Below are 24047 nucleotides of genomic sequence, written 5' to 3' on the forward strand. Positions count from 1 at the left end.
AAAGAGAAAGTTACAGATATGGGAATACCTAAACATTAGTTGTTTAACAACACAGAAATGTGAAGGAAGATTTAGATAGAATATTTAAGCTAAAGGCCTCAGCAGAGTGATATGGGGAGGCAGCAAAATTTAAGGAGACTTTAGCGTTTTGGATTTAAGTCAGTCAATCACTTTATGAATTACTGACATTAATAAAAACATTCAATGTTTCATTAAACTTTTGTTTTACACTTAAAATGCAAAGTTGTATATAAGATTTCCACTGTCTGTGAATTCTAGCACATGATCATAGTAAAGCTTTTTATCTTGTCCCAGAGTTGGTGGTGAAAGAATTTTTTATCAGGCTTTACATTGAAATCAGCCTCCTTTCAAAATATTCATTTCATATTCATGTTCTCAAATAGCTTTCAAAAATTCAAAGACCAAAGTATATTTACACATATAGAACTTTATATGTGCACCCCAAGGTATTTTCATGAAAACTAATAAAAATATTTTGGATATTTCAGAAATAACTTTTAAGAATGGCAATACTCTTTAACATTTTGTCAGTTTAGTATCTTCAACAAATTCTACAGTTTGATAGCTTTAGTTACTTAACAATTAAAATCACTCCTTCTCTAGCCCTATCTCTTATCTTGAAGACTAATTCTACAGTTCTACCTGCCAGAGGTGTTCCTTTGCATGAGTATATACCTAACTCAAATAAGCAGAAAGTTCATTACCTCAGATTTTTAAACAAGCCCTAAAGAGATAAAACTGTGACAGATTAATGGAAAGTAGTTTTAGTTTGCTTAAATTTTTTTGATAGAAATTTAAATTTGTCCAAAAATAAAATGAGCTGCCCTGAAATGTACTAAACTCCACATCATAGTCAATATTAAAGCACAGTCTTGATAGCAACTTGTCAGGAGATAGTAGAGACTCAAATATCAAAGAATTGATCAAACTAGATAACCTTTCAAGTCTCTCTTAATCCTGAGATTTTATGATTCTATAAAATCATTCCCATTCCTTTCTCTCATAATCTATTTTTTAAATCTTCCTCTACCACTAACGCTTATGTGATTTACCTCTTTCTATATAACACATATGCTTTATTTCCTGATGCATTATTCAACAGTCAATTTACTTCAACAAGTACATTTGCTTTATTTCTCCTTATCTTGGTCTTTTAATACTTTTTTCTCTCTGTAATTTTAATCATAATGGCTACAATTTATTAATTCTGAATAACTTTGAAAAACCTCTTTAAAAGGAGACAATAACTTTCTATGCTTACCCAGTATATAAATAAAAATTTGGAAGTTTTGTTCACATCAAATAGACTAACTTTGGTTGTTCCAAAATAGTTCACTTAACCATTGAGATTGAAACACTTGTTTACTTCAAAAATAAGCTGAGATTTCATTTAATGGATGCCTATAAAGTGCTTTAAAATGTTTTAGTGAAACAGGATAGAAAAGATCAATGTCTAATTGAATATCTTATAACTTCTCCATATTTATAGCTTATTAAATCTATGCTGATTCACTACATTTTATAAGATGCTTCAAAAAACAAAATTATCAATTGATTAGGAACTTTTTCCATATGATATGAAACGTTTCAAAAGTGTTTATTCTATGGAGGTATAGGAAGATCTACACAAATAAACATTTCTATAAGTATGTAACCCTCAGTCCTAATTGTTCAATATTTTGAATTCTTTCAATAAATACTATCTCCAAACAGAACAAAACTAAAAACAATAATTTATCTTATATATCATATTTTATTTGCTTAATTTTTACAGCCTATATTCCCATTTATAAAATGTGAAGAACTATATTTTCAAATATTTTAACAGTGATATATCAAAAGTTAATCGAATAAGGATATAGTTACTTTTTTGTTGATTATTGAACAAGCAAAATTGTATTGAAATTTATTGAAATTTTATTGAAAATTATTTGGAATGGACAAAGGAAAAAAGAGATAGACTTCATGGATGTTTGTATAATATATAAAAACAGATGAATACAACATGTAGAAGACACAGGTAGGCTCTACATAATCACAGGTTACTGTATTTAGAGTTTGGAACTTTCTTGAGTGAACACTCCATTATATAGCAAACAGTTCTCCAATACTACTTCAATTAGTATTATATATGTTAAAACGTTCATTCATTTATTTTATTTAAACCATTAGAGTGAATAAAATATATGTTGGACAAAAAAATGCCCATTTTAGGTATTTTAATATCATTGTTCCTGAGAGGAACAATGATAAAAGGAAACTATTTGAAATACTGTAATGTCTTTGTAACTTCAAAAGATATGCCAATCAGCAATATAGACATATTTCATTTTTGTTGAACTAAAAATTACATCTTATATGCTATTGTTATATTTTCCTTTTATCCATTATGCATCATTAATAAAGAACATCTCTTTTTTTTATGAGATTTCCCCCTTTTCACAATGTAAATTATGTTTGGCAAAATAGAACTACGGACATATAAATGTCTTTGCAGAAAGCACTAAAAATTCATAACATAGAATCAAAGAGTCACCAAATCACTTACCCCACAACATTTTTATCGGGCCTGCAATATTTGTATTGAAAGTATTCACTTTTAACATTAACAATTAATTCTAGCTATTCAATGTTCTGTAGGTCCCCACACCATCAGACCATACCAACATCTGCTCAGAATAAATATATTAATGTAATTCAAAGTTCTCTCATCAACAAATAACCTTGAAAAAAATCAAATAAAAATTGAAAATAGCTCCTAAAAAGTTAAACAGATTCAACTATTTTAGAAATAATATTGCCTGATTTCTTTCAGGGTTACTCTAAAATCTGTTAGCTCTGAGCCTCAAGGGGCATGTGTGTGATTTCACACTTGCCCACATAGAATATGGTGTACCCAGGAGTGATTTGCCTGAAATTGGGCAACCACCTGAAAAGGCCAAAAACATCTCTGTGACTCATCAGCCTACTGATGCAGTTTTGTTTCTCCTAAATCTGACTGATTTGTTGCAGGGATGTACTCCTTTCCCAACCTTTCCTGGATATACATATCTCTTTATTTATTTATTTTTTTTGTCCCTAGCCCTTTAAGGCCAATTTTGAGACCTAGTGAGTGAAGCACCTCTGATAAATGTTCTTTCCACATCCATGTCTTCACATAAGTAAAATTCACATGGCAGAATTTATTATCCCAGAAAATGCTGAGGATAGGTTTGGAATTCATGCCAGTTGATCTGAAATATTATATTTAAAAAGAACAGATTTTAATATCATGGCCATTTTATCGATTTCTTGGTCCCTGTAGATACTTCACTAATCTTAAAAATGAATGTTGAATATTTTAAAGAACAAATTGAAACATTGTAAATATGATATATACATATGTGTCATACATGTATATAGTATAATCTCACAGTTTATATAAAACCAACACTGCTGCCATACTGAATTTGGGGTGTGTTGTGTGTTTGTGTGTGCATATGTGTATGTGTGTGTGTATATTTCAAAAAATTCCACAGGCCCTGGTTCTCTCTGTAAACAAATCTATCCTCTCCTTTCTTTTAATATGGGTAATATGGACACTAGATTTTTTATATTATATGTCTAGAATATGGGCTAACAATGGTATAAATTACAGTAAATAGAAAATCTACTAGATAAAGTCTAAAGTCAAATGTTCAGGCCTTTCTCTCAAAGGTTTTTATATACAAAAGAGTACTGTTACTTTTCAAGAGGTAAGTTAGAGTTCCTTGGAAAGCTTTTAAAAATAGGGTCAAAATCATTTTACGTCTACAATTATAAAAACTATAACAACTTCACTTGTCTTGGACAATTTATTCCATTCACTTCAGGGAAGAAAGGCAAGAGATACAGAGATGATTCCCCAGACTACCTCCTATTCAGTTTGGGACTTAGTGGAAGACTGCCCTCTTTCCAACACAGTCGCTGATGAAAGGGATCTATTAAAAAGAACTGCGTTGGTTTACACTGCAGATTGAATGGAGCATTAAATGACTGCATTAGTATGACTGCAGTGGGGGTAATGGTAGCATCTATGATGTTGTAATAATACTTTCGCATAGGTGCAATAATTGTTCAAGCGTCCTTATCTAATTTTGTCACGAAATGGTATCCAGCATCTCTCCAGCAAATGCACCCCCACACTCCCTTTAGCCTACAGTTTTATTTCTCCCCCTTTTAGCAAGTGTAAACAGATGAGGAAATGTGTACTTTCAAATTGTCACATATGTATCATGAAGGTGGGGGGGTGACTGCAAATCACTTGGAAACTGCTCCTCGAGGCTGTTAGCGATACCGCCCATCAATACAACTCAGATGTTCTTAATTTGATCCCCCCACCCCGCCCCCGCCCCCGCCCCCGCCCGTTTGGGCTGTAATTTTCCAGCCATCTCTCATTTGCAAATAAAAGTTAAAATTAATCCACAGATGCAGAACGCTGACTTCCCGACACTCAATTTTACAGGGCTTCTCTTTGTAGAGCTAGCAGATCATGACGAGAGAGGGGAGGGAAGCAGGGAGGGAGAGGGGGGGAGAGAGACAGAGGGAGAGAGATCACTCGCTTCCTCGCTTCCCAAACCGGGACTCGCCCGCGCCGCGCGGACTGCGGCGGCCGCGGCACCCAGTTGGCGCGGAGGAGGGGCGGGCGCGGGGGCACGAGCTGGCGGCGGCCCCGGCCATGGGCTGATCTGGGGGCTCCGCGCGCCGCTCCCTCGGCGAGCGATCTGGGGGCGGCCGATGGGTTTGCATTCGCGTTCCAGCCCTGCGTTCCCTGTACGGACTCTTAATGCCCGACCTGGAGCTCCCAGTTTAGGAGCGGGCGTCGGTAAGTAACGTATAATCCGATTTCAGTTATTTCCTAGGCCATTAAAGTGGCACTTTTAAAGCAGGTCAGTCTTAAAAGATGCCGCCGCCGCGAGCGTCTCCTTGGCCTGAAATGTTCGGCGGTCCCCTCCCCCACCTCCCCTCCCCTCCCCCTCCCCCTCCTGCTCCCGCTCGGGGAGTGAGGGCGCCTGAATGGTGAGCTGTCAGGCCACTCACTCTCGGCCAGAAGGACCGCTTCACCTTCGTGCTCTGCCCGAGGTCTCCCAAACCCGAGCGGAATCCGGTGTGCAGCCATACCTTTGCATTGGTGCCTTCTGTCCCTGGCTCCTTCTGCCCCCCGCCCCCCTCTCGCCGTCTGACCAATGCTGGGATCTGAGATCCAGTCGCCCCCTCCCTGCCTCCCTTCCGCCTCTCTCTCCCCTTTCTTCTCTCGTCTGCACGCCACCCACCCCCGCTCCCACCCGCCCGAAGGGCAAAGAGCAAAGACGCCCGGGGAGGGCGAGGGCGAGTCCCGTCTTCTCGGATGGAAGGAGGCCTCGGACAGGGATTGCTCTGTGAGTGACAGCCTTTCCAGAAGAGAGAGGGAGAAATTCAGAGGCTGAGCTCGGGCTCTCGGGAGCGGCGAAGCTCGGCGCCGGATAGAGAACACCGAGATTTCAAACCAGAGGAGCGCAGTCCTGGGACGCGGGAGCTGCCCGCCTGCCGCCGAAGGCGCGAGGAGCTGAGGTCGTGAGCTCCCCGTCCCTGGCCCCGCTGCGCGAGGTGCGCGCCCGGCTCTCCATTGGCATGCAGCGACCATTTCCCTGCAAGTCTCGAAGGTGGAAACATCTAAAAGGATTACAAGCGTGATTGGGTAGCCTTCTGAAAGTTGGTGGCCGTACGAGGAGAAGCTACAAGGCTACAGTGTGATGGATACAATCCAGCCTCCCAGAGAGTTTGCCCCTCCCGCTGGGAAGCCCCTCGGAGCAAACCTCGGAGATCGTGAGCGCTCTGCACCATAGGTACTAGCCGCCATCCTTTCCTCTCCTACTTTGCCTAATTGAAACCAGTATTCTCGCATGTAGGATGTGCACTGTAGAGTACACAGACTTTGGCCGCGGTGTCATCCTTACGCTCACAGGTGCTGGGGGGTTGTTGCATTTTGAATTGGATCAGTTAGGTATAAGGACACCGGTGAAAGGAAGGGTGCTGGAGAAAAAACATACCCCCTGGTTCTGGGGAAGGAAATCTTAACTCCAACAAATAGACCAGGTGGTTGAGTGAAGTACCCCTTCTCCAGGCTATATCTCGCTAGTGTTGCAAGAGATAGAGGGAAATAGCTTGGGGCTTTTAATAATTTTCCTTTTCTAAACAGACTCATTGTGCGTTTCGCCTGCCTGGCGACAGCTAATTAGAAAAGGATCTCTAGAAGGCTCAAAGCTCTTCAGAAAATGAATGATGCAGCATTTTAATTATTTATTATAGGGGATATCATTTTGCTTCCATATTGGAATATTTCATCTTAGATCTGGAGAGATTAGTGGGCTCTAAGATCCAGCAATGGGGGGAGGGAGGTGAGAAGGGGTACTGTGGGGAGAAAGGGCTTCTTGTCCTCCCTCTGGACAAACAAATGGTTCTCGATGCCTCCAGCAGGACGCGGAAAAAACCGGGGCCCCATGGCCCTCCATCCTCTAACTTTTTGAGCCCTTCCCATGCCTTAGACATGCTATCCTAAGGTAAAGGAAAGGAAAAGGCTGAAATGGGCTTTAGGACACAGCCAAAGTCCAGAACTTAGGGGGCTGTAGTTCAAGAGGGAACAGAGACTTGATTGTAGAGAGGACTCTTTACTGTCACCAGGAAGCTCAGAGCAGCCTCCTGGGGTACTCATCGATGCCATCACATCATGGATTCCGATAAGATCCCTGAAGCAGTTACCGCCCCTGCACGTTGGGTACCGAAGGTGCTGGGCGGGGGCTGGGGGTGGGGGTGTTGGCAGCTGGGAAGGGAGATAGAATTGCTATGGTTCTGAGCTCCGGCTATTGGCGTTGATTTGCTTCATGGCTGCAACCTATGGGAGAAATAGGGTGGGTCTGGAATATTAAGGGTGTAAAATGTGAGAGAATCTGCCCGCCTGCCTGCTTACTTAGTCTGACTGCTGTTTCCAATCTAAGCTACTGTGGGGCGGTGGACACATAAACGGTCATTTGAAATGCACAATATCATGCAAATAGCCTATGACTTAACTTTTAAGGAACGTTTTGTTGAGTTTGGTCAGTTGAGTTACCTATTTTAGAGTGGTAAGAAATTGACACATAAGCAGTGCTTTTCTTTAAAATTTGGTTTTGTAAAGAGTGCTTTAAGGGAAAGCCATCTCTATCTACCAACTTTGAGCCCTTGGGCAATTGAGGTTCAGTTTAGTTCTTCAGAGACAAGAAAGTCCCTCCCTTCCCCCTTCCTTGTGAGTTGGTGACAGGATTGGTGTGTGTGTTTGGGGGTGGGGGTGGCATGCATCCATGACACACAAGTTCCCACTAACTAGAATCCCTTGCTGTACACTTGGCTTTCCCCAGTTTCCTCTCTAAGCTGCATTTCCTTCCAGCAGGCAGGGCTGTAGAGCTGTCAGTTGAGCCTTTAAAATTTTTCCTTAGAGGATTCCTGTGAACTATGATGGTGGCCCCTCTACAATGCAATATCTTCCTTTAATCACTCCCGCTATCTATCCCTATCTCCTTCTCAAAAATATCATGAAAATTATTTGAATTAAAAAAAGAAAGAAAGAAAAGAATCCAAATGCTTAAATTCTTCTCCTGCCCCTGTGAGGTCTTTCCCAGTGGAAGAACGTTAAATATACAATTGTTACCCAAATGGTCTGTATCTTCTTCCAGAGAACTGGCTTGTCTCTGTTTTTAAAAATGTGGAAGAAAATACATAGCTGTTGAATCCTGAGGAAATCGAAGCTTTTGAGCTGCAGCACAACAAAAGAATTCCTGGTGCAAAAGGATCGAAGCAAAATGCAGAAGAAACTCGGTCCAAGTCTCTCAGGTTGCTTGAGCTCTTATTTGGGACACCTAGGCAGAATCAGCCAGATTAAGCTCTCTTGCTTTGGGAACTCGGATTTCCCCCTCAACCCCATCGTCGCAGGAAATGGCTGTGCTGTGAGAAGGGTAATTTCGAGGGATAGTCTCACTTTTCAAACCATCTGCACTAGAGATGAGCTTTGGGAACTAGAGGAACAAACCATCCAGGGAATGGTTTCCCTGAGAGTTAAAAAAAAAAAAGATAAAAGAAGAAGAAGAAAAGGGAGGAGAGAGAGAGACAGAGACAGAGACAGAGAGAGAGAGACAGAGAGACAGAGAGAGAGAGGAGAGAGAGAGAGACAGAGACAGAGAGAGAGAGAACATGCTTACCCCTCCCTATCTCCACCTTCCCAGCCAAAGAAAGGTTTCCCCTAGGTTGGTCTCCTCCCCCTTCTCTCTTCTTATCTTTTCTTATCTTTCCAATTTGTCATCTCAACCCCTCTACTTCATTTCCCTTCCTTTACATACAAACACACACGCACTGTATACTCATGTAGCCCTAGTCCTCACTCCCAACCCCAAGCTAAGCGCGTTCCCCTTCTTGGGGTTCATTTTCGTGACGTGATAAAGGGGATCCAGTGCTATAGCACATTTTTTTAAAGCCAGCGCGACAGAGAGAAGTCCGAGATTCAGCACTGTGATCGAGCTTTCCTTCCTCCCTGCCTTCCTCCCGCCCTTCCTCCCAGCGCCCAATGATGTGCCGCTGGTACCCAGAGAGATCAGCCACCACAGCGGCAGCAGCAGAGCTGGAAGCCTGCTGCAGCCCCTTCTCCTCCCTCCTCTATTGAGTGTGCCAAGCGGCAGTTCTGCATCCCAAAGAAGCCCCATTGAAGAGTCCATTGCATTCCCTGCACGTCTTAAGCTTGCTTTTTTTTCCTCTAAATCCCCCCCCCCAACCCCAACTCCCTTTATCCCCTTTTGCTTCAGTTTCAGCAAATGGAAGGGAGGGAGAGGGAAAGAGAGAGAGAGAATCCTTGAGCTCAAGCTTTTTTCCCTTTTTCTTTTCAATGTTCCATGCTTAAAAAAAAATCTGCAAAATAGGTAAGTCCAAGACATCTGGAGCCTTTTTTTTTTTTTTTTTTTGCCTCAGCGACTGAAAAATAAGAAAAACATTTAAGAAAAGGAAATGGTGAAGAAAAAAGAACTTAAGTAGATTTAATATTTTATAGGGGAGACAGGGAAGACTGATACTGCAATGTAGCCTTCTCTCACTCTCTCTCTCTCTTTCATTTAATTGTTTTTAAAAATTGAGTATTGCATGCCCGAAGCAGATTTCTCTTTGCTTTCTCATGGTTTCTCCTTTCCTTACAGCTGTGTACATTGTATACAAGTTGAATATGAGGATTTATTCAGTTTACTTTCCCTATAAATTATATATTGTGTTTTAAGTTAGAGGGTTGATGAATTTTTTTTTTTTTGCTGTATGATATGTGTGAGAAGAAAAATATAAGCTAAAACATTTTTATTGATTAAAATAAGCCATTTAATTTTGATTGATATTTCAGTGACTCAGGAAGGATGATCTAATAAAACTGCATTATTATCATTTATTCATGTTAACATTTTCATATATTGATGATACTAGGCAAGGAAAGACAGCCATAGAGGAAGGCTCCGTATGTTATTAGAACAGTGTGCTACATTTATTTCTTCTGATTGGAAAATAATGATGTCTTTTTTTGAAATGTATTTCATGTGACAGATCATTTATTAGCAGGTAAGAATAGAGGTTCCCACCCTCTCTTGCCTTTAACTACTCACCTCTCCTTTAACCAGCCACCTGCTTTTCCAGCTTTTTACAGGGTTCCTCAGTTGATCTAGAAGGCACAGATACACATTCCAAACTAAGCTCTGCAAGTATTTTAATTCAAACACTACCAGACTCAGCATCCTTTAGCTGTCACTATCTTTAGCTCTGACAATTGCAGGGGCATGTTATTTAAAAGAGCTAATCACTCCTAAATGCTTGAAATAACCAAATGATACAAATATGAAGAAGTTATTTAATTAAAGGAGATGTCAATAATCTGTGATTGGGTAAAAGGGGTGGGGGGCATAAAGTGTTACTGACAATACACTGTAATTAAGCATGTTTTGATCATTTCTTAAAAGAAATATTAAGTTTTCCTAAGGTGCTGATCGTCTTACACATCTCCACACCATATAGTAGGCATTAGGCTCATACTTTATGATACCCTAATATACCCTGATACCCTAAGATACCCTGATAATCTAACAACTTTGGGGTATGTCATGTCTTTTTAATAGTTGATACCTATAATTTGAAGAACATACTTTTTCCCAGAGTTCCAATCAGATTTATAATGGGCATCTTTGATGTCAGTGTGAGTTTTAACGGGCAAACAGGTGTAATGGCCAAATTATTGCCATTATTACTGAATCTGCCCATGCCTAAGAGGCAGCACTTTATACTAGTTCCACTGTTTGCTATAAGAAGCAATGCGGGCTGCTTTTGTTCATGTGAACTGCCATTTACCAAGAATGGCTTGGTTCAGGAAAATGTCAATGTATGGTTCGATATCTCTGAGTCTCCTAAGTTTAAAATATAGGACACACTGTAAACGTTAAGCATGTTGCTAGCTCATTTTGAGTGTCAGTTCAACAATTGCTGAAGTTTTTATATCACTCTTAAAAAGCCCCACATGTAGGAGTCAATTAAAATAGTACATATGACTAAAAGCTAAAAATCTGCATTTTTATTTCTGTTGCAGTTTTGTAATCAACCACGAATGATGAAACCTTCCATAGCTGAGATGCTTCACAGAGGGAGGATGTTGTGGATAATTCTTCTAAGCACAATTGCTCTAGGATGGACTACCCCAATTCCTCTGATAGAGGACTCAGAGGAAATAGATGAGCCCTGTTTTGATCCATGCTACTGTGAAGTTAAAGAAAGCCTCTTTCATATACATTGTGACAGTAAAGGATTTACAAATATTAGTCAGATTACCGAGTTCTGGTCAAGACCTTTTAAACTGTATCTGCAGAGGAATTCTATGAGGAAATTATACACCAACAGTTTTCTTCATTTGAATAATGCCGTGTCTATTAACCTTGGGAACAATGCACTGCAGGACATTCAAACAGGAGCTTTCAATGGTCTTAAGATTTTAAAGAGGCTATATCTACATGAGAACAAACTAGATGTCTTCAGAAATGACACCTTCCTTGGTTTGGAAAGTTTGGAATATCTGCAGGCAGATTACAATGTCATTAAACGTATTGAGAGTGGGGCATTTCGAAACCTAAGTAAATTGAGAGTTCTGATTTTAAATGATAATCTCATCCCCATGCTTCCAACAAATTTATTTAAGGCTGTCTCTTTAACTCATTTGGACCTACGTGGAAACAGGCTAAAGGTTCTTTTCTACCGAGGAATGCTAGATCACATTGGCAGAAGCCTGATGGAGCTCCAGCTGGAAGAAAATCCCTGGAACTGTACGTGTGAGATCGTACAGCTGAAGAGTTGGCTGGAACGCATTCCTTACACTGCCCTGGTGGGAGACATCACTTGTGAGACTCCTTTCCATTTCCATGGAAAGGACCTGCGAGAAATCAGGAAGACGGAACTTTGTCCCTTACTATCCGACTCTGAGGTGGAAGCTAGTTTGGGGATTCCCCACTTGCCATCAAGCAAGGAGAATGCATGGCCAACTAAGCCTTCCTCAATGTTGTCCTCGGTGCATTTCACGGCTTCTTCTGTTGAATACAAGTCCTCGAATAAACAGCCTAAGCCCACCAAACAGCCCCGAACACCAAGGCCACCCTCCACATCCCAAGCTTTATATCCTGGTCCAAACCAACCTCCCATTGCTCCTTATCAAACCAGACCACCGATTCCCATTATATGCCCTACTGGGTGTACCTGTAATTTGCACATCAATGACCTTGGCTTGACTGTCAACTGCAAAGAGCGAGGATTTAATAACATTTCTGAACTTCTTCCAAGGCCACTGAATGCCAAGAAACTATATCTGAGTAGCAATCTGATTCAGAAAATATATCGTTCTGATTTTTGGAATTTTTCTTCCTTGGATCTGTTGCATCTGGGGAACAATCGTATTTCCTATGTCCAGGATGGGGCCTTCATCAACCTACCCAACTTAAAGAGCCTTTTCCTTAATGGCAATGATATAGAGAAGCTGACACCAGGCATGTTCCGAGGCCTACAAAGTTTGCACTACTTGTATTTTGAATTCAATGTCATCCGGGAAATCCAGCCTGCAGCCTTCAGCCTCATGCCCAACTTGAAGCTGCTATTCCTCAACAATAACTTGCTGAGGACCTTGCCAACAGATGCCTTTGCAGGCACATCCCTGGCCAGGCTCAACTTGAGGAAAAACTACTTCCTCTACCTTCCTGTGGCTGGTGTCCTGGAACACTTGAATGCCATTGTCCAGATAGACCTCAATGAGAATCCCTGGGACTGTACTTGTGACCTGGTCCCCTTTAAACAGTGGATTGAAACCATCAGCTCAGTTAGTGTGGTAGGTGATGTGCTTTGCAGAAGCCCTGAGAACCTCACCCACCGTGACATACGCACTATTGAGCTGGAAGTTCTTTGTCCAGAGATGCTTCACACTGCACCAGCTGGAGCGTCCCCAGCCCAGCCTGGAGATTCTCACCTTGGTGGGGGACCAACAAGCGCATCACCTTATGAGTTCTCTCCTCCTGGGGGCCCTGTGCCACTTTCTGTATTGATTCTCAGCCTACTGGTTCTGTTTTTTTCAGCTGTCTTTGTTGCTGCAGGCCTCTTTGCCTATGTGCTCCGACGCCGTCGGAAGAAGCTGCCCTTTAGAAGCAAGCGACAGGAAGGTGTGGACCTTACTGGCATTCAGATGCAGTGCCACCGGCTGTTTGAGGATGGTGGAGGTGGTGGCAGTGGAAGTGGGGGTGGAGGTCGACCAGCTCTTTCCTCCCCAGAGAAGGCCCCTCCTGTAGGTCATGTGTATGAGTACATCCCCCACCCAGTTACCCAGATGTGCAACAACCCCATCTACAAGCCTCGTGAGGAGGAAGAGGTAGCTGTTCCATCAGTCCAAGAAGCAGGGAGTGCGGAACGTGGGGGTCCTGGGACACAAGCACCAGGAATGGGTGAGGTTCTCTTAGGAAGTGAGCAGTTTGCTGAGACACCCAAGGAGAACCACAGCAACTACCGGACCTTGCTGGAAAAAGAGAAGGAGTGGGCCCTGGCAGTCTCCAGCTCCCAGCTCAACACCATAGTGACAGTGAATCACCATCACCCTCACCCTCACCACCCAGCAGCTGGTGGGGTTTCAGGGGTAGTTGGGGGAACTGGGGGAGACTTGGCAGGGTTCCGCCACCATGAGAAGAATGGTGGGGTGGTGCTGTTTCCTCCTGGGGGAGGCTGTGGTGGTGGCAGTATGCTACTAGACCGAGAGAGGCCACAGCCCGTCCCCTGCACAGTGGGATTTGTGGACTGTCTCTATGGCACAGTGCCCAAATTAAAGGAACTGCACGTCCACCCTCCTGGCATGCAATACCCAGACTTACAGCAAGACGCCAGGCTCAAAGAAACCCTTCTCTTCTCAGCTGGAAAGGGCTTCACAGACCACCAAACCCAAAAAAGTGATTACCTCGAGTTAAGGGCCAAACTTCAAACCAAGCCGGATTACCTCGAAGTCCTGGAGAAGACAACATATAGGTTCTAACAGAAGGAAGAAAATATATTAGTGCTTTTTTCCCCCCCAAACAGAAAAGGAAAATAAAAGAAATATATCCCTTGCTCCCTTTACACTTGTCCTGATAACTCCATCCTCACAATCTTCCCTGCCCTGAACAGAACTGAAGCCGCATGATAACTAGAGAATACAGATGTATGCTCTCCCTTCTCAGATGTGATTTGGAGGAAGGGCCATACTCAGATCATTAATCAATGAAGTGCCTTCGCAGACTTTTGCCAGCAAATGTTATCATTATTTTTTTATACTGAAACTTGAGACTTTGACTGTGCCATGTATAAGGTATACTGGGGATCGTTGTATTGATCCTAATTAAGTAAAATTCAATGTGTCTTTTATTTTCAGTAACTTTTTTTTTTAGTTGTAGTTTTGTTTGAAAGGGAGGCGGGGGGAAATGACATTTGTGGCTTTCTTTCCTCTTCCCACCATGGCACAGATTCTGTACATGTATTAACAATGCAGTTTGCTGCATGCCTGGAAACTGCAAGATGGGGAGGGAGGGGTGGGTCTTGCTCGAATGTTCTCACTCACTCTCTTGTCTCTCGCACACATACCCATATGCAAACCACAGATCTGCACACAGTAGGCTCCCTAAACCTGCAGTCTCTTCCTGCTGGTGCAGGTACACACACACACACACACACACACACATGCACGAGCGTGCAAACACACACCCTCCGCACACGGCTCCCAGTCAACCCAATCTGCTTAGTTCGGGTTTTATTCATTTCTCTCCATAGTTCCACCTACCCTCACCCCTAGTGTACAGCTCATAGCATCTCGCCTACCACCCTGGGAAAAGTCACATTCTAGGTTGGATCCTACTGAAGAGGAGACCTGGCGGTTTAACAGCCGAAGGAAGACAAACACCTAGAGATGAGCACCCTCTTTGTGACACTTCATCCAGATGCCAAGATTTTTTGGAGAACATCTGCACTTTCTTATATATATATATATATATAAAATATTAAAAAAATAAAAAAGCAACTGGGTATATATCACTAACAGCTTTTTAGGAAGCACTTTTAATGTTTTCTCTCTCACACACAAAGATTCAAAAGAAATGTGCATATATTTATTCTGTAATTTCAGTGATTATAAATTGTAAAGGTAATGTTTAATCATTGTATAGTGATTATGCGTCTGGTATAGCTTTCCTAATAAAAGGTTTTTGAAAAACATAATACATTATATATAGAGGATACAAAGCTTGAACCTTAAACTCCAGCTATGCCATGCCTTTTGTGCTCCCATTAAAAAAGATAATTTCTTTTACTTGTTATACAGAAAGCTAATTTATTAACAAGTTTGATGCACTGTGATGTTGATAAATCTTATAACCCACCACCCCCATCTCATACCAGGACATAATTGGGATTTAAAATTTGATTTATGGTTCACTTCTTTTTCTTGGATTATAAATTTCCAACTTAGTACCCAATGATGCATTGTTTCCTAGGCATGATGCAATGGGGAACAAGTGAAGTAACTAGATTGCTAAGAATTAGTACAGGATTCATTAGGAGAAGGAGATCAAGAATCCATACATCTTAGGATAGTCAATGACATAAAGAAAAAGGAAAGTAAAATTGCTATTGTTTTAAATAAAATATGCACTAAAATTATTCAGACACACTCGCACACACCCAATAAAAATAAAAGGCCTTGGGCCAATTTGACTGTCAGAATCCTGTTATTGGAAAAGCTGTCACTATTATATTTGGCTACTGTTTTCCAACCACTTATTTTAACTGGCTCCAGTAATGCTTTAACTAAAACAGAGTATGCTGAAAGAGTTTTTATTTCTGTATGACATTAAAATGATGTTGCAAAATTAACCTGAAAATAATCTAAGTTAAGATCTATTTACATGTGAGCGAAACCAAAGAGAATTGGATTTTTAAGGTGCCGGTATTGTGTTTGTGGAGAAAACTGACAAAAAGAAACCTGAGAGCTTTGAGGCAGGCGCTTACCTAATTAGACCAGTAGAGGGCAGCAGAGCTCCAGTGATCCACAGACCCACTAACTGCAGAATTGTGCAGCGAGTCCAGTGTTCTCCGCTAGTTTCCTCCAGCTGCCCTTAGTACAAATTATCATTACGTGTTGAATGTAATTCATCACAAGTCACTGATGCCTTACATCACATTTTTTCCATAGAAAGAGAATGAGTCTAGCAGCTTCTAAAGCTGTGCGACAGATATAACACTAAGGCATTGTGCTGAAAAAAAAAGCCACATGAATGTCTAGAACATATTTATATATTCTTGATTAATTATATAGAAGTATCAGCATAGGTATGCATAAAAATTAAAAACACAGGTTATATCGATATAAAATGCAATTTTTCGGGGCTTTCCTGCATTTGACATGTTGTATCTATAACTTTTGTCCTCACTTATTTGAAATGTATTTTGGAATTATTTTAGAAGGAAAAAGTCCATGAATATGATTCACTATCTTTCTATGTATAATATTTAAATGAAGCTGTTCTTATGCAAAAGAGTCAGGCTCACTATTAAATAGGTAAAATTATTCTTTTTTTGCTTTCTTTGTTTGACATATATATTTTTTACTTTCCCATAAGTCACCTTTTTTCTAGTTATCTCACCTTCCTTATTCTTTCTAATCATCTCTCCCTCCTGCACCAAATTATTATTTAAGGTACAGAAAGCCAATACTACGCCTTAAGTATTTTAAAACTCAATTTATGGAGTCCTTCTAAATTAATTTATCATACTTAATATCTTCCTAACCAAATATTTTGGTGAATATTAGAATACATATACATAGTAAAAACTCAAAGTGCAAAGCTAGATACTGATAATAATAATTTCCTTAATGACCATGCAGTCATTCATAATGTGGTATATTATACAAATCAGGTTAAAGTACTATCTCAAAAGACTGGTGCTTTTAACATTTGAAAATGAGTTTCCATAAACCATATCAAATTATAATATAACTTGATAATTATGCTTGTTTTATTTATTAAATACAGAAAGTCAGACTGTCTTGTCTTAAATATAAGTAGTAATTTCACCCTTGAATGAGGAATAAATTTATTTATTTAGTGAAAATAAATTTATATGAGAATGGAATTTCATATTCAAGAGGATACTATTTTGCTTTTATAGAGTTTTCTACCCCCAGGCCAGGACACTTACTTTAGCTGTGCATTAAAATTACTTAAGTTAGCTTAAATTTATAATGTTTTCATAAAATACCATAAGTACTATGATTAGGATATGTTTTATGTTTTTGCTAAGGTGAAATATTTATTTTTAAGAAAAAGATCACTAATTCACTTCACAGTCATAGTCAAGTTGACTGAATCAGACTCAGATCTAATAGATATTTGCTATTATTCATTGCTATTTTTATTACTAATTACAGTAATAATATTTAGAAATAATAAAAATATTGTAATTTACCTTAAACTGTGAAATGGTTAGTAGAAAATAATTAAAAATGAACTATAAGTTTAATTCAGTAATAGTTTTATTAATAACACGTTCTACATCATATATGGTATTATTTATGTGGATGTTTTTATATTTTTATGCAGAAAGTGATATTATTTCATCTAATTGCAAACTACTTAAAAAATAAGAATAATAAATACCACAATTTCAATAAAAGTCCAGAGAGAAAGAATCACAAGAAAATTTCAGTGACTCAGCTCAAAAAGTTTTTTCAATCTGTGAATGCTATTTGTAAACCTTTAATATCTGAAAAAAATGATATTTATGTTTAAGACTATGAAAAAAATTAATGAAATGCTTCACAAAATGTGATAAATATGACAAAAACAAGTCAAGATAACATGAGAAGAAATAGTAGTAATAGGACATTCCATTTGAAGTGATTTGAACTAGTTTAATTTGAACTTAGACATTTATAACTTCCCCTTAGCTCAAAATCCTCAACTATGAAAATTCAGGTGAACAGAACATTAATAAACATCACTAAATTCACCCTATTCTATTCAATATACCATGTTTTGTTTAATATACTATAGGCCTTTAAAAAGTAATAGGAGCAATAACACATGTAATTGAGTAATCATGTGTGTGTACATATATGCAGCACTATTATATATGTATATACATTGTATATACATGTATATAGTATATATATCCTGAGTTATATGTAAATTATGCATTTTTTCTTACATGTATAACAATTTCTGTTTTATGCATTTATTTTTCTTGCTTTGTCTAGCCACAATCCAAGCGAGGCTGGATGAAATTATGAGTCTTCACTTTGGGAGTATTCACATGTAAAAAGTAACAATGTAATTAATACTTCTGAATTTAAAAGTTCTTTCATCTTCCAATTTGTTTCATTTTGTTTTGTTATTTAAGTCATAGGGGACAAATCTCAGGCAAATTGTGATTTAAGTTTTTGACAGTCAAGGAATTAATTTCTTGTAAGTATGCAACATAAGTCTAATGAAAAGCAAGTGCTTCTTTTTTCATTTTTCTATTTCTAGAATAAATTTTATAGGTAAAAACAATTTTATTACTTTCATTAATTAGACAAGACTTTTGTAATTTGTCTAGATATGTAGAAAAAGTGAGAGCTTAAAGGTAAAATGTAAGAGAAGTAAAGGACTAGTTTAAGACATTCATCATCTTTTACTTCTTTTAACATCATCATTAATTTTAAATGTTTAATAATAGTATTAATAGTAACAAAGATGACCATTTTTAGTGTGCTTATATGAAATCAGAATGGAAGGGGCAAATTCTTGATATGAATATATCAAGAAATCAGGGATACACAAGAGTTACTAGTTGTGAATGTGGCCATCTTCCTTAATTTTGATGAAATATGCTCCTGAGAATAGTAGACATTATTTTTGAGAAAATATATTGTTTCCTCTTTATTGCAGTGAAATAGATGATTTTTCACATTTTAAAAAATTCTAATAGAAAATAATTATTGTGGTGGACTTCAGAGATACATAACCACAGAGTAATTATAATAAATTTATGGCTTGACTCAACCCAAATCCTATAATATCTTTAAATATTAAAACATGATGGACATTAGGAACAAAAGGCTTCCTTCACTACCACTCAGAAAGATAAAGGTCGAGCATACTAATTAAATGCTTCCTTATTATATTTAGTTTACTTGCTTATAAGAGGAGTAGTACAATGAATTGATAGCGTTTGCCATATATTAAACTGTACCAAAACCAAACCAGTTTCATCAAGAAGACTATTCTAATGATCAGATCAAAACAAACCTGAATACTTTAATTAAACTCTAATAACTAATAGATTGTTCTCTTGATAAGGAAAGGCACCCCATGCCCTGTATTACACTGTATTATATGTGAAGATGGGGCTTGTGTTCTTCTGATACATTTTACTAAGAACTTTTAGGTTTAGAGTTTATTTGAATGATTAAACACTACATAATGATTTTTGGTATCTTTAAAACAAGAGTATAACTTCCCTAACCTGGGCAAAGTTAGCTCTGATAAAAGATACTGAAACAAAGATGTCACCTGATTCCTATGTGTGTATGTGGTGGAGGGAATGGAAAGAAGTTCACTTACCCCTCCTGGCCTTATTCCTTTCACTTTTCCTGTCAGCCCTGCTTCTACTGCTGTTTTTGACTCCGTGACAAGATATTCTTGTTCCCAGGCATGTTCTTTGAGCTCAAATTAGGTGCCAAGTCAAGATCAGGAATTGATTAGAGTACTTACGCTCAATGACAAAATTCCCAATTCACTTAACTTTGTATATAGGCTGTAATAGTAATCCAGCATATCTCCCCGCATTGTGAAATTATTTATAAACCTGGTTAAAAAAATGTCAGCGCCTATAAAAAAAACTAGAACCACTCCTGGAAATCAAGAAAATCAGTAAATGTTTTTTAAACATAGAATACATTGTTAAAATCTTAAAATCTGTCTTTTCCTCCTCTGAAATGCTCTTTCTCTTTGCCATACCATCCAAAATAGTGGCTTAATTAAAGATACTAGAACCCACACATTTTTCACACTTTTCTCTTATTTACAATGTAAACTTTCTGACTATTCAGATGTTATAAGATGTTATACTGCCACATAGAATTCTAAGGATTTTTTACACAGAATGATTTATCATAAGGCATTTTTTTTTGGTCTTTGGTAACTAACTTTGTAATAAAAATAAGTCTGTCAAAAATGTGAACATTAACTATATTCTGTAATTGAGAAAAAAACCCTTAAGTTCTATCTAAATTGGATATTTTATATGTATTAAATCAATTTGGGATTTTTTTTTTCCTACCTGTGCTCAGCTTCACAAGATTTAGATTTGGAATTGAAATCTGTTCCTCTATTTTTAATTGACAGTTCATTTGTTGTTTTTCTTTTCTAGCTGGCAATAAAAGGGAGGTAGTTAGATAAAATGTTAACTCCAGGTATAAGTATATAATCTGTCAGTGGAATAACCAGGGTCAGGAATTTCTCATGTTTTCTTCAGGAAATCTTCCTCATCAAAAAGGACAATGGAAATATAGGTGAGAAAATGAAAATGCCCCCACCCCCTTTCTGAAGACCTTTTGAGATAGACTTAATGTAGAAAGTTTGAAGTAGATTTTCATATTAACCTTTTGGTGTCCTACTTTTGGAAGAGTTCAAATCCCACTGTAGGTTCACTATATCTTTCAGTATGATTCTAAGCCACTTCAATTACCACCTGTTAACATATTGTTGGAAATAAAACTATAACAGTAACTAAACCAACTATAACTACAAATAAATTCTAATGCAAAAAAATTACCAGTAAAACTGAGGTAACAATGTATTTTAAAACATTTAGCTCAGTTCATAGTATCGATGTGAAAAATGAATTATGAAGTCTTCTTTTCTCTCTCTCTCCCTTTTTATATTAGTAGTTTCTTCTGTGCAAACAATAACTCCTTAACACCCTTTAATTAATTTTTGGGCCACCATAACACAAGTTTGTTGTGAGCCCATTACCAAAACTCACTTAAGAAACACAATCTTTTCATTAATATTTATTAAAGAAAACTTAAGTATTTATTAAAATTACTGCAATTTAATATGTAATATATTCCATAGCTCTATTTCAGAGCCAAATATACATACTTTAAAATACTTTTTTAATACCTATAATGTTGTTCTTCCCTATTTGTGTTTATGATTGTGTTTGTTTTGTGATGTGTTTACAATGTGTTTATGATTTGAATTTTAACAGTATGAACAATATTACAATAGCTTCTGGATCATATACTCTTCTCTCTTTATAAATTTGGATAACTGATAGCTGAACAGTGTTCAGCTGAATTCTGGAGATACACACACACACGCATATATATATAGAGAGAGAGAGAGGGAGAGAGAGAGAGAGAGAGAGAGATTTTCATTGCTAACATTTATCTATTTATCAAATGCGTGACAATTTGCATACTGCATTATTGCACAAATGAAATTTTAAAAGGTTCAGATTTAAGGTTCATCATAATGGGTTAAAATGTAGTGTGGAATGTTGAACAGTATATACAATCTAATTGCTAAGTTTTATTTGTTAAATGAACCAAGCTAGAGTTTGACACAATCATCTCTCATATTATTTTAAACCTGGCTACCCAGTTGTGATATACTCCATTCACTACTCCTACATCATTTCAAAAATATTTTAGCATACCTACGTCCTAACTCAGAGAAGGGAGGGTGGAGATATTGATTCCAGGGACTTTCCTGCAAACTGTAGTCTGCCTATCTCAATTGAAACATGCACAGCTACACCATTATTTCCACTGCAAGGAGCATCATGCAATAGTGGAAAGAAATGTAGCAAACAGAAAATGAAGAGAAAGAAAAGATAATGTATAACTCATAGGGGGAAAGTTGCTGAGGTAAGTCTGATACACTCACTCACCAGATGCTACTTTGAGAACTATTATTCTTAGCAAATATATCATCAAGCAAATACTTTATATTTCCAAATATGAAGTTTGTTCATTCCCTTGTTTGTATAAATTACTGTGGTTATTCTTTTATTTTCTGAAAATGCACATTTCTTATGGACACCAAAATTCAATTCCAAATTCCCTTCATCTAGCAGGCCTTTATTGATACAGTAAACTAACTTTTTACTATTCTCTCAAATATTTATACACATAATTTACTTTATGCAGATTTGGGTGTGTTGGACTATTTTATCTTAAGTGTCCTTCAGTTATTCTGCCTCTCTGCGCCAAGAATTCTGTCTTTTCAATTATATTGTAAGCACTTGAGAGCACAGACTGTCTTCAAGGTCTTTTGTAGGTTAGTGTCTAAGGCTCTATTTTAAACAGGTATGGGCAATACATTCGGATCAAACTTCTGAGTTTCATAGATCTTATCTTGTTTCTAGAATAGCCATATTACTACCATTCTTTCCATTATTTCTAACAGATAGCCTTGCTAATAACAGACAATTACGGAACATTTATTGAATAAAAGAATGAAAAGTTTTAAAATATGTGTGGCCTATAGGTTCTTGCAAAAGTTGAAAGTCCTTTAGGGTACACAACCCAGAGAAATAATGAAAAAGGAAGGAGTTTGAAGTACAAGAGAAGTGATAAAAAGTGTGATAGTATGAGAAATATTTAATATAACTTATTTTACTTTTCTTAAACTTATTAGTTATATATACACTGACCTCAAGTAAATAAGATTGAGGGAATTGAGTAGTATGAGTATGTATCCAAGGAGAAATTAGAAGAAAGAAAGAAGAAAGTTAGAAAAATAGAAAGAAAGAAAAGGGGAGAAAGAAAAGTGAAGGAGGGAGGGAGGGTAGAAAAGAAGAAACTATATACCCTCCTCAGTAGCAGATAAAGGACCATGGCGAGCAGTATGTAGATGTGATGTTAGTGAAACATTCACACAGTTGTTTAAATGTTTGCAAATAAGTGCGATAATTTAGGAGGCTTTATTGATGTGTTTTCTTTGTTGTAATTGCTTTAACTACATGTTCTACCACTTCACTGAAAATTCTACTAGAATAATAATCCAGTCAAAAATTTTAAAAATAAAACAGAACATACATGCAAGTATATGTACCACCTTCTTTTAGAGAGATAAGCAGTTTAAATACATTTTTATCTGTTCTATACAAGCCAAATATAAAAGAATTTGCACTTACAAGATATAACTAGCTCTATTCCTTTATTTCAATCTCTAACCCTGTTGTGGACAAAGGTGAGGTAAAATAGATTATGAAAAAAAATGCATGAATGATCAAGTGAATAAATATGTAAAATTTTAAGATCCAAATTTTAAAGCATATCTAACCATATTTTAACCTAAATAATGTGAGACATTAAAAAGAGAATGGCCAGGAGCGGTCGCTCATGCCTGTAATCCTAGCACTCTGGGAGGCCAAGGCAGGAGGATTGTTTGAGCTCAGGAGCTTTTTGACAACTAAAAATATATATGGAAAAAAATTAGTCAGGCATGGTGGTGTATGCCTGCTGTCCCAGCTACTCGGGAGGCTGAGGCAGAAGGATCACTTGAGCCCAGGAGTTTGAGGTTGCTGTGAGCTAGGTTGATGCCACTTTAGCCCGGGCAACAGAGTGAGACTCTGTCTCAAAAAAAAAAAAAAAAAAAAAAAAAAAAAAAGAGAGAGAGAGAAGAAAAATCATCTCTGTTCTTATTAAATTTGAGTATTGAAATGCTACCTACACTTACATTCTCTTCTATCTTACTAGAGAATATAATAATCAACCAGTTTTGTTGATGGTAATTTAGTTCAAGAAAAAAACATTTGAAGCAGATATAAAAATAAAGACAAACTTTTTTTTTTTTAGTAAACTGTAGATATTTATTTTCAGTAAAGCTGTGGCTATCCTTTTGAAAATTCACCTGATTTTTGAGCTTCTGTAAGGTGGACACTGAGGTAGTATATCTTAGTTGTCTTGGATTTTGTATTAAAATTGTATATTTTGTTGGCATTTTATGTTGCCCGAAATATACTTGTGTTTGAATTCTAATCCCATTTAAAAATGATCCTAAACTGTAAATTTATATTTTTAATGCATTTAGAATATCATTTAATTATTTTAAAGGTTGTACAACAGTATTATGTAAAATGGGTTACAGAATTTCAAACTGTTGTTAAAGCAAATAAATGACATGTAGTTCAGTATGTTCTAGGAAATGTAACCTATGGATATCTTGCTAGTAAATAGAATCAGGGATGTAGGAATAATAATTTTCTCAAATATAAAATAGGCTTGTGTAAAATTAACATCTAAAAATATGATCTTTTAGGATGATTTAATATACTGGGATTTTAAAGTAAAATATTTGTATGTGTAGACATATTTTTGCTACCATTTGCATTAATAAAAATGCTATGACAAAATAGAAAAAGGTTAATATACAACTTATAAAAAC

General features: G+C 37.6%; 1 protein-coding gene across 2 annotated transcripts; it reads left to right on the forward strand.

Annotated features, from left to right (window-relative positions):
* The first annotated feature begins 4595 nt into the window (after positions 1 to 4595).
* Positions 4596 to 23274, forward strand: SLITRK3 (SLIT and NTRK like family member 3). 2 transcript variants are annotated; one of them, XM_012783235.3, is made up of 2 exons: positions 4596 to 4864; positions 10652 to 23274. In XM_012783235.3, the coding sequence occupies exon 2, from the start codon at positions 10670 to 10672 to the stop codon at positions 13610 to 13612; it is 2943 nt and encodes a 980-aa protein (XP_012638689.1). In that variant the 5' UTR covers positions 4596 to 4864; positions 10652 to 10669; the 3' UTR covers positions 13613 to 23274. The 2 variants fall into 2 exon arrangements, with proteins under 2 accessions (XP_012638689.1, XP_012638688.1); XM_012783234.3 differs by lacking the exon at positions 4596 to 4864 and adding an exon at positions 5071 to 5864.
* The last annotated feature ends 773 nt before the right edge of the window (positions 23275 to 24047 follow it).

This window comes from Microcebus murinus, chromosome 1 (assembly GCF_040939455.1).
Source record: "Microcebus murinus isolate Inina chromosome 1, M.murinus_Inina_mat1.0, whole genome shotgun sequence".
Lineage (NCBI taxonomy): Eukaryota > Metazoa > Chordata > Mammalia > Primates > Cheirogaleidae > Microcebus > Microcebus murinus.